This window comes from Pipistrellus kuhlii, unplaced genomic scaffold, assembly GCF_014108245.1.
Source record: "Pipistrellus kuhlii isolate mPipKuh1 unplaced genomic scaffold, mPipKuh1.p scaffold_m20_p_5, whole genome shotgun sequence".
NCBI classification, from domain to species: domain Eukaryota; kingdom Metazoa; phylum Chordata; class Mammalia; order Chiroptera; family Vespertilionidae; genus Pipistrellus; species Pipistrellus kuhlii.
The window spans coordinates 1,665,677-1,677,774 of NW_023425551.1; the positions used below are offsets into that span (position 1 = coordinate 1,665,677).

Below are 12,098 nucleotides of genomic sequence, written 5' to 3' on the forward strand. Positions count from 1 at the left end.
AGGCTGTGATGCTGGCTCCAGCTCTCACCCGATATTACGAGAATTTCCAGGTGGGTCCCGTTCCCTCTAGCTCCTCTCCCAAGAAAACCACTGAGCACAGACCACTTCATCTTTTCCAGTTCCTTATCCCCTTCCCATTTTCTCTTTAACATGTCTGCTGTACTATTTAATCCCAGCACTTAACTGTCTTAAAAAAAAAAAAATCCCTCCATAATCTTAGCTAAATTAACCTTGCCAGGTCCATTTTCCCCTAGACCCCCAGGGTAAAGCCTGCCCTCATACTGACTCATGGTCCTTTCTCAATCTCACCTCTGACCAAATGCCGTAATCCTGCGCCAGCTGCACCTTGCCTATTCTGACACCCCTCCCCTTCCTTCTCGGCATCAGTGGCAATATCAGCATTACCTGGACACCTGTTAGAAATGAAATGATTGGGCCATACTCCAACTACAGAATCAGAAACTCTAGATGTTCAACAAGCCTTCCAGGTGACTATAATGAACACTAAAGCTTAAACACTCAGTTAACAAATGGAAAAGCCCATACTGGTGGCCTTAAGGCTTGACTATCAGCCTATCTCTGGAGCAAAATGCATCTCTATTATAAACACTAATAAAGAAGACCATGAACCTTTACATTAAAACAGAGTTGGGATCAAACCCAAGCCCCACCACATTCAGGCACAGATTGCTGTATGGCCTCTCAGGGTCATTAATAATAAGCGAGAAAGTATCAAGGGGCCACACATCTCTAAACATGCCCGACATCAGGCCAGGCAGTTGGTACTGTGGCTTCCAGGCTCCTGGGAGATACCTCCCACCACCTTCCTAAAGTGAAGTGTTAGAAATGTTAGCACTATATAATCCCACTCTTTTCCTTTGACTCCGATACTTGAAAAAAATTAGTATTTTAATTATGAAATGAGTAGCATTATCAAATTGTAATTCAATGCAGATAGATTCCCAATCTATACTAATAAAAGAATATGCAAATTGTCCAGGACGCCATCACAATAACAGTAACAACCAAACAGTGGAGCGACCAGGCTGGCAGGGGGTTAGTGAGGAACAACCAAACAACTGAACATCAGGCAACATGAGGTGACCAGGCTGGCACAGGAGGCAGTTGGGAGCGAACAAGCCGGCAGGGGCGGGGGGGGGGGGGGGGGGGGGGGGGGGGCGGCGGCAGTTGGGGGCAACCAGGTCAGCTGGGGGGGGGGGGGGGGGCGCTAAGGGGAAAACAGTTGGGGCAACCAGGCCAGCAGAGAGGGGCAGTTGGGGGCATCCAGGCCGGGAGGGGGGAGCAGTTGGGGGTGACCAGGCCAACGGGGGCGGGGGGGGGGGGAGGGAGAGACAGTTAGGGTTAATCAGGTTAGCAGGTAGAAGCAGTTAGAGGTGATCAGGTTGTGTGTGTGTATGCGCGCACGGGGGTGGGGGGGCAGTTAGGGGCAATCAGACAGGCAGGTGAGCAATTAGGAGCCAAGAGTCCTGGATTGTAAGAGGGATGTATAACTCGGGCCTAAACCGGCAGTCAGACATCCCCCAAGGGGTCCCAGATTGGAAAAGGTACAGGCTAGGCTGAGGGGACCCCCCCCCCAAGCCATGTAAGAATTTCCTGCACCAGGCCTCTAGTTATAATATAAAACATAAAAACAATAACTATTGGAACTTTTCTATTAAAGAGCCAAAAAATGCTTTATTACTGAAAGAGATCTGTATCGAGTTTGAGAGTTTTTCTCTTTCTTTACTCCACTTCTATGAAATAGCAGCAAAGGCCCAGGATCACCCTGACTTCTACAGCAATCAGAAACAGCAGAGCATTCATGTCAAATGACACTAACATTCTCAAAACGGTTTTCTTCACTCTTCAGTAGTTTCTTCTACTTACTCATTTAAGAAGCTTTTAGGAATAACAAGAAACAAAATGCACATCCTCAAATGCATAAAACTGACCATTCTATATGAACTGAAATTGTCAAGGCAGCAAATTATCTCTATATTCAAAATTAATGCTGAGCTTTTACTATCCTGCTCTGTCTCTCAAGGGAGAAAAAATGCAGCGAGTGAGGAAAGCCACCACTTTCTCATCTCGCCCTCCTAACCTCTGCCAGCCTGGCCAGCAGCCATCCCGCTGCTGATGCAGCAGCCAGGCCTGGCACCGCCTCCCAGCAGCCAGGAGGGCTGCAACCCAAGTCCCAGAAGAGTCACATGGTCCCTCAAATCTAGGATGGCCTTGCTCAGACCTGAAAGGAAAAATTCTCTCCTTCGCTGCTCACAAACTCTTTAAACTTAAAAAGAACAGCCCGCTCCCCCAGCAATGGTTCCAAGTGAAGACCACTGCAATGGAGACAGCAAGAAGAAAGAGGAGATTCAACATTCAAACGTGATCTAAGGCTTCCCCAGGAATCAACTAGCTTTAAAACAACAACAATTTTTATCAACCTATATTCCAAACCTTTATTATCAAGTTAATCCATAGCCTCCAATGTCAGTAACTAAATGCTAAGCAAATAATGACAACAAACAACAAATGCCCCTGTCTTTGCTCCCATTACAAATCTTATAAAGCAAAGAATATGAACACTTCCATGATTTAACACAGGCTTTTTATGGTTAATTTTCCACAAAAGCTACAGAATAAGAAGCAGCTTATAAGTTAACATTTTGTCATATAAATAATAGGAAATATAGATTAGATAAATTAAATAACAACAGCAATAAAGAACTGTTTATACCACAATGGGTCACTGCCAATGTGCTTAATCTAATCTCTGAACTCCTTTAGTGATTTATTTGATCGACAAGTTATTAAGCTTAAAGTCTTTTACCCTCATGTTCCAAAGCTATCTCCTTTTCAAATGATGCCCATTTGCCAAATGCTTTCCATTTACTGCATCTTCTTTTGAAATAGCAGGTCACAAAGGTGTCTAAATAAAGCAGTACCTATATGTATAAAAGGCTAAGTGACTGGCCGACAGTTATGATGCACACTGATCACCAGAGGGCAGATGCTCAACGCAGAAGATACCAAGCAACAGTAACTTTGCAGAGTGCCCTCTTGCACTCCAGGACCTCTTGGGGGATGTTGGACTGCCAACTTCGGCCCGATCCCCCAGGCCAGGCTGAGGGATCCCACCTGCAGGAAGGACCCCGCTCACTCTGCAGATGCCCTTCAAACCCTGGCACCGCCCCAGGTGTGGCTGGCCGGGGAGAGACCTCGGCAGATTGGCTCTGGGGCGTGTCCAGCCCACCTCACCAGTCCTGCCCCGCAGGCCACCTTCTAATTAATTTCCTTTCAATGTGCACAAATCTGTGTAGGAGGCCTCTAGTTTAGAACATATTTAAACACTCAGATGTAAGTTGACTCAGACTTTCACTTGGTTCAACTATTGAGAGATTGATCCACTGTGCCATGTGGCTTGCCAAGCAAGTACTATTTTCCATTTTAAAAAGTATTAAACAATAACCTTTTATTTTGTTTCCAATCATTAAAAAATAATAATACAAGTCACCAATTCCAAACATATTAATAATTAATATGTTCCTTCGAAATGACGCTGACTCTTTAACCAACCTCAGAGTCTTGTTCAGTATCACTCAAGGTTGGGCATTACCTCTACTTTCAAGAACAATAACATCATTTCTTCTTCTCTACCCAGCAGCTTGCCCATTCCTCAAGCCCTCCTGTGGGGCCCGTTTACCACACCGGGCCATAGCCTGAAACCCCCGCCACACTGTCCTGTCACTATCTGTGCATGTCGGCCCTTCTGCTGGACGGAGCCCCTTCAAGTCGGACACAGTGTCTTATTAGCCAGTGGTTCCCAGCATGGAGGACATTCCCAAGCACAAGAAGCTCAATAAATGGTTTATATTTTGCTTTTCCTACCCATCCTATCTTTCCCAATTTTTTTCAATAAACCTAAGGTTAAAAGAATAATAAAGAGATAAAAGTTATATCTTGAGAAGTATACATTGATAATACCCAATATTTCTCTCAACATCTGAGATCATTCTATCAGCTGGAAGAAAAACTATACCCAAAGAGCCCAAGTCTTCAACACTCCAGCCACTTTACACTAGGCTTTTCAAAAATCCATCCTGACTTCTCTTTTCTCTTAAAATAAATTGGTATTCACTTGAATAAAGTTACCTCCTACAAATCTTCTCTGAGGAAAAGAAGGTCTTTCTGGCGTGAAAAGTGTAGTTCAGGCTATAAGAACAGAGAGGGCGCTGGAGGCTGGCAGCGTCACAGCCCTGAAGTGAGCTGGACAGCAGAGGACCAGGCAGGGGAAGGGAATTAACACAGACCGTCCATCTGGGCCCACACCAGGGGGCTGCCTCCAGGGCACCTGATTCTTGAACACTCTGTAAACATGTTCTCTTAAAAGCTGCGTATTTTCATTTTCTATATTACTGCTGGGTGGTAATACATCCCACAGATTCAAATCCTGCTCATAATTTTGAGCTGTTCACGCAACACCATATCTAATTGCTCCTTTGTATCAGTGGAGAGGTCATGGTTATCACATGCCACAGATGGCAAACCTCTGACTATTGCACAAGCCTTCAAGTGTAGACATTCTGAGCATTGACTTAGGAAAAACAACCTTTTATGAAAAGCTTTTTATTCTTCCCATTACATTTAGGGCTCTATACTGATGTTTAAAACTTTGTATCTAGGTCGCTCATATTATATATAAATTTTATTTCCAAAAAGTTAGGAAGAATATAATATATATACTTTATTATATTATATTATATTATATTATATTATATTATATATTATATTATATTATATTATATTATATATTATATTATATTAGCAGGTTTCAAGGAGGCAGTTGGTTGTCCCAAGGATGAGGAAATACAAGGAAACTCAGTGGGAGTAGCAGATCTTTGTGGGGATGACAGATCATTCTACAATGTATGAGACTCTGACCCAACAGTCAAGTCCCACTGTATCTTCAAAAGTCCCAACATTCATTTAGATTTAAAAGCAAAATAATACAAAACGCTAATTCCTTGTCTGAGCCTAGAACCCAATTCTAAAGGACTCTTAAAATAATTTTACTATACATTGAATTTTCCAGGAATAAAACTACCATGTGTATTGAGGGAAAATTAGACTTTGTTTTGACCAAGAGTTGTTCACCACTAATAACCTGCTTATGACATAAGTTGCTAATGCTCCTGGATCGGTCACACTGTGTAGTGGTGCAGTTCACAGTGACCCCATAGATACACACAAGCATCTTTTCACAACTCTCTTAATATAGCCATGCCTAAGCTATATTTTATGTAATTAAATATTCACTATCCTATCTAATTTATTTAATTAAATATTCACTATTTTATCATCTGCTACTTTCTTTCTCTTTTCCATATACAGTTAGTGCATTTTTCTGACTTGTTTGAAATTTTGTCCAGGTAATCTATACTACCTATGAATTTTGTATCCATAAGGTCTGTGAATTTTATTTAGAAAGAATAAAGGAGACATTAGTAAAGTTTCATTATATAATGGAAATGTACTGCCTATACGTTCTATATTATCTATTATATTACATGTGTATAGTTTTAAATTATGTAAGGGATGTCAAATTAACAACTAGAAAATATTAAGAGAGTCCCAGTTCCAACAGCATGGCAGATTACATGTTCTAAATGTCTATTCATTGAAAGATCTAACATATGGATATAATGCCTTTTCAGATGCATCGGGACTTGGCATAAATTGAGTAAAACCAGATACAAACAGAAAGTAAACCAAGAACATAGAAAGTAAGAGAATAGAAGCTGACCTTTGCTCAGATTTTAACTTTTTTCTTTTCTTTTTTTTTTAATATATTTTATTGATTTTTTACAGAGAGGAAGGGAGAGAGAGAGCGAGCCAGAAACATCGATGAGAGAGAGTCATCGATCAGCTGCCTCTTGCACACTCCCTACTGGGGATATGCCCGCAACCGAGGTACATGCCCTTGACCGGAATCGAACCCGGTACCTTTCAGTCCCCAAGCCAACGCTCTATCCATCGAGCCAGGCCGGTTTCGGCAGATTTTAACTTTCTACTTCATAACTACACAGGAAACAAGGAAAGAAGAGGTAGTATAGGGCTTGCCAAAGGGGAGTGAAATATGAAACAATACCTCTCAATTAAGAGCATGAAACTCCACTAAACAGAAGAGAGAAATACCTGACTTGAATTTAATATTCAGAAGTACGAGGAACTAAAAAATGGCCCTTTTGAGAATGAGCAACCCCAGTCTAACCATCCCCAGGGTTTCTGGTCAAAATTAACACTTAATAGTGTGGTCTGCAAAACCTCATGAAGAAAATTCTACTTAAAGTGGCCCCAGAGGCCATCAGCACCTGAATCTATGGCCAACCTTAAGGTGACTATTGTGGGACAATGGAACATGGCGCTTCTCCTGATGTCACGCACTCACAGCATCACCTAGGAAGGACTCCAACCATGTCCGCCAGTGACCAAGTGTGTCAAAACCCCAAACTCAGTGGTCTAGGATCATCTGCTTCACAGAGAAAGATATAATGAAAAAAAAAAAAGAGACCATATTATAATAATAACTAAAAAGACAACATTCTTAGGAAAAAGCATGGTAGAAAATGAAAAGTTTATATGAAAAACGAACACACACAAATAGCCAAGAAAAATCTGAAAAAGAAAACTAATGAAGATATACTAACCCTACCAGCAATGAAAAAAATAATAAAAACTGTACAGTACTAGGGCATTAATAGAAAGACCAATAAAATAAAAGTCAAGACTATAACCCACACACTGTACCTAAGGAAATTCAGTAACTAATAAGAGTGGCATCTCCAATTAATTGGGAAAAGATAACTCTGTTTATTTTATGTGTCAACTCGGAGTGTTTCTGGGTGAAATTAGCAGTAGATCGGTGACTTTCAATAAAGTACAGTAGATTGCTCTCCATAATGAGGGTGTACCTCACTCAATCAACTGACGGTCTGACTAGACCAGAAGACTGGCTTCTGGAAGCCACATGGCATCACCAGCCAGCTGCCTTCCGACTTCATCTTCACGTGGGCCCTTCTGGGCCTCCAGCCGTCAGCCTCTGGACCACACAAAACTGGCTCTCTGGGGTCTCCAGCACCGGCCCACACAGCAGAGTCTGGACTTGCCAGTTCCCATAATTATATGGGAATCCATTAAAATAAATCTCTATCTTAACCAATCGGATGTGTACACATATACTGGAGTATAAACATATCCCATAATATGTCAAAAGACAAATGACAAGATGAGGGATAGTCGTTACTAACTCAAATCACAAAGGTCTGGTCTCTCTAATATATAATGAGTTTTCATGAATCAATTTTTTAAAAGACCAACAACTAAATAGAAAATTTTAAGATAAAAAAAATGATTTTAAAGTCTTGAAAAAAAAAGGAAATACAACTTCTTTTGAATATATATTATAAGATGTTCAGCCATCAATCATAAGATAAATGCAAATTATCTTGTGATACATGATCAGATTGGCAAAAATCCAGAAGCTTCATAAAACCATGCCTTTGGCACATGTGCCAGGAAACAAGTCCTCTCACACATCGATGGTGGGAGTATAGACTGGTACAACCCCTAGGAGAAACAATCTGGCAATATTTTCCAAAATTATAGCTGTAGTGTCACTTCCAGGAACTTACCCTGCAGATACGCTTGCACATTTATGAAATGGCACATATTCAAAGTGTATCATGGCAATATTATTTAAATTGCAAATAACCAAAAATAATCTAAATGCCCACAGAAAGAGAACTGGTAACCTAGATTAGGGTAGGTTCATAAATAAAGCTATAGAAAAAAGAATAAAGGACTACCTTATGTATTTTGCAGAGATTTACAGAAAATATATTTAAGTGAATGGGGAATGAAGTTACTAAAAAATAGAGAATACAAGTAGTATGTGATAGTATGCCATCATGTGTGTAAAAATTAAAATACGGTATTTTGCTGCTTTGTATAAAGAAACTCTGGGAAGAAATACAATAAACTAATACAGTGGTTATCTGGCAAAGGAAGGAGCGGTAGTGAATTAGGCAAAGAGGCCTTTCTTTGTACTTTTTAATTTTTAAAGCAAATGAATGTACTGATTATTCAAAACATTATATATTAAAAATTATTAAAGACATAAAATGAGTGAGGTATCTTAATGGAACTCTACAATTACCTTCTGTATCAATCACACTGACAAGACACATGAAGTATTATTTGCTGATTGATTCCCTAATATCAAATCTATGTATGCTCTGTTTGGAAACAAAACTGAGTCTGCAGAAAGGAATATTATGTCTGTTGTGAAAAACTGGCTTATTACATTAAACACATTTAAACTACTTTGGTTTTTAAATGTATGTGAATTCAGTATTACAAATTCTTATTAAAATTCAGGTTGATTTTGAAAATATTTTATTGGTTATTTTTGCTTTGGGATATATTTGGGGGAATTCTTCTGTGTTTGGAGATGCTAACTATATCTAAAATACAAGAGCTCATTCCCAGAGAACCTTCCTAAGTCAGTCTGAACCCAGAAAGAACATCAAACTCCCTAACACAGGACCCGTCCCTGTCAACCACACCCTCTGCTTAGCCACTGAAACGTGTCTGCCTTCCACTGCTTTGTCCCATCATGAGTTTAATGGAACTTGAAAAATACTAGACACTCAACAGTTAAGGAGCATGAAAATAAAACATTTCCCACATAATCTGAGGAGTATTTGGTTTTTCTCAGAATAAACACAATATTTATATTAAAAAGTTATGGTTATGTAGTATTTCCTATACAATGATATGTATCAATCAAAGCATAAAACAAACCTAAACTAAGCCCATTAAAATACTATTCATTAAAATAAGATTTTAACTGTAGTATGCTTTAAATATTTAAATGTGAAGGATATTAAATAACTAATTGCCATGCGGCAGAAGTCATCAGTGGCTGCTTCAGAGAGGAAGTAAATTTTGAGTTTGGTCTTAAGGAAATGACAGGCACTCAGAATCCTTAATCAAATTGGTTTTACAACCAGAGTTTCATTCCAGCACGCTGAAGGAAAATGAGTAATGTAATCTGTCTATTGAGTCCTTCCTAAATTTTGATGACATGACAAAACATTCTACATCTACAGAGAAGTTCAATCATTCTGAAAACCCCTGAAAAACCTACAATTTCACATCTCACAAACCCAGACACCAGGCTTTTACTGAAAAAAGATGAGAAAGGTTTTTAATTTCCCAGTTTAACAAAAGACCAGAACAAATAACTTGGAAATAATGTACATTCCTCCTTCAATAAATCCCTTTACATGCTAACAAAATTTTGAAAACATGTATGCAAAAGACAGGATTTAACATGTTTAATGTATTTTGTTTAAGGCATAAACTCCTTTTAGAAGTCTTAAATAAAAGTGACAGGGGAGACTCCAATGAACCCAAGATAATGCTTAAGAATTCAACTGAACGGATTAAAATTAAGCTTCATATATTTATATATTTTGCTTAACTTCAACCAATCTCAAGATGAGTAAAAAGCATTTTAAACACTGAAAAGTCAGTGTCACTGTCTTCTCATCTCTTCAGCAGCCCTACCCCACAAAAGAGAAAGAAGGGGGGGAGGGGGGTGGAGGCAAGTTACATCAAGATGCTTATGATGGAAGTGTATGCAAGTTTTATTTGGATTAGAAGTAAGAGTCCCTAGCTCACGATGCTTTAGAATTCCCTAATGAGTCTCTAAAACAAGATGAAACTGAACAATTTTAACAACTGCATATATTGACCAAATGCACATAAACTATTTTCCTAAAATTATACAAGCTGAAATGTATAGCCCATAACCTACAAGAATATTTAATGAGGCTAATTTAAACTAGATGCTGCTTTATATACTTAAGAGTACATGATTCCCTTTAGTTTTGTAATATATTGTAATTGAGAGGCTGTCTGTTTATAAGCTGGTAACATAAGAATAACATTGCCAAAGGAATAGATGTTTTAATATAATGGTGCTTATCATTAAAACAAAAACAAAACAAAATTAAGTTCACAATAAAAATACCATGAATGTACCAACATGAGCCTCAGACCACTTTCTTGAAAAGATTCAGAACACAAATGACAAAGAACATGAAGAGTCTGGCATTTTCTGCTGTCACTATCCAGTAATGTAAGACACTATTAAACATCCTTCCTACCTTTCCATTTCAAACACCCGTCCGTAAGCAAACAGTTTAGAGTAGGTTATAGTTTTGCATTTTCTCAAAATGATACTTTTCCCACCAGGAAGGGAACCTGCTGAGCGGCCGGACCTGGCGGCCAGAGCGAGGTGGGAGGGCAGCTGCTGAGCTCACCTGCTGCGGCTGGTACCGCTGCTGGGACTGGGAGGGCAGGTACTGCGCCTGCGGGGGCAGGTGCGGGGGCTGCGGCTGCTGGTTGTAATATGGCTGCTGGCCCTGCTGGCAGTAACCGCTCACACCTTGCTGTCCATACTGAGGCGGCATCTGTCAAAGGAAGCGAGAAAGTCAAAAGATGCAATTCAATGAAATCAACTATGCTTTCAATTCAGCAACATGAAATGGGTTTTTGCTAAGCAATTGAATTTAGTATTTTTAATATTCTTTTCCTTACATAAATTGACACACTGCCTTCTATTCACATACTATCAATGAAAGCAAAAGATAATTTGACTTTGCTTTAAAAAAATAATGTTTTCATCAGGTAGCAAATATTAGTAACTTCATAAAAATGCAGTGTGTGTGTGTGTGTGTGTGTGTGTAGAGGGGAAGGCCGGCTCCTAATACTGACATTTAAAAATAGCTAAGCATTATGTTAATCCATTTTCATGCATCACACAAGATGAAAATGGACGCCAACAGTCCAAGTTCACTAACTCCCTTTTTGCAGAATCTTGCGGTTTGGGTGTAGGTACAGGGTGCATGCTTCTTTTAACTAAGGCCAAAACTTCCCAATTACATTTTTGCGCATACAGTACAGTTACATTAGCAATTCCATTGACTATTTTGCTAAAAAAAAAAAAAACACACAAAAACCTACACTGCTTTATAACAAATAAAACCCTTTTAGAATAATATTATGAATGTCAAATAACAGAACCATCAATATAAGCTACTGAAGGAAAGTATTCAATCTAATATAAGGATAGTATTTCCCTAGTTGATGAAACAGGTAATGATGTAAAGCAGTGTACTTCTTGAAAAAAAAATAAGAGGTACAAACAAAAATATGGCCTTAAATGAGTCTTCTCCATCTCTAATTTACATAAGCCTAAAGATCCTGGAAACTATTAATAAAAAAAAAAAATCGTTTCTTTCTCATGTTATAAGTACACAGTTGATATTTTTTCTTTTTCTTTTCTTTTTTTTTTTTCTTAATGAGAAATCTACTTTCTAACTAGGAAAGAGAGCAGGACAGGAAAAGAAAAACAAGATATTAGGATGGCCAGAAGCAGTGCTCTGAGAGAAGAACGGTGACGTCACTGTTAATACCACAATATGGTCCATGTGAGAACTCCAAGAACTTGAGCCCCAGAAGCCCACACACTTCAGAATTCAGTGATCAGTTCCAGATACACACTTAAGAAACAAATGTGCTGTAGAATACAGAATGATGAAAACAGGGAATGGTAAACGGAGAAAAATATTAAATACTTTGCCTCTAAGATCAATTAGCACTGTAATTCATAACACATCCAATGAAGTAAAGGAAACCATGTAAAAAGTGAAAGTTCACACTTCTTTTGAACCAATCAAGGTATTTCCAAGCCCCATCAGCACCGATGACAACCACCCGGCCACCACGCTCTCCAGAGCCCTATCACACAGCCCTGTCAGCAGCGCAGGCACGTCTGGACGGAAAACCAATGAACAGCACAGTTGAATCCTTTACTTTTATTTGTTTGACAGTTGATATCTCATAATGAATGTATGTCCCTGACATAAGCCAAGCCAAAGAATTTCCATAAAATACAACTCCACATGCTGGAATACCATATACTACCCACAACACACATCCTTGCGTTCAACACCCATATGTCTGACTTGATA

The 12,098-nt window shown here is 39.2% G+C and overlaps 1 protein-coding gene across 8 annotated transcripts in view; it reads right to left on the reverse strand.

Annotated features, from left to right (window-relative positions):
• Positions 1 to 12,098, reverse strand: part of ARID1B (AT-rich interaction domain 1B) — a 325,561-nt gene that overhangs the window by 203,452 nt on the left and 110,011 nt on the right. For 7 of the 8 annotated variants that reach the window (XM_045572643.1, XM_045572641.1, XM_045572639.1 and 4 more), the window contains exon 2: positions 10,386 to 10,535. The exons of the other annotated variant lie outside the window; for it this stretch is intronic. In XM_045572643.1, coding sequence (XP_045428599.1) covers positions 10,386 to 10,535 — 150 coding nt within the window. The remainder of the gene's footprint in view (positions 1 to 10,385; positions 10,536 to 12,098) is intronic. 8 annotated transcript variants of the gene reach the window in all.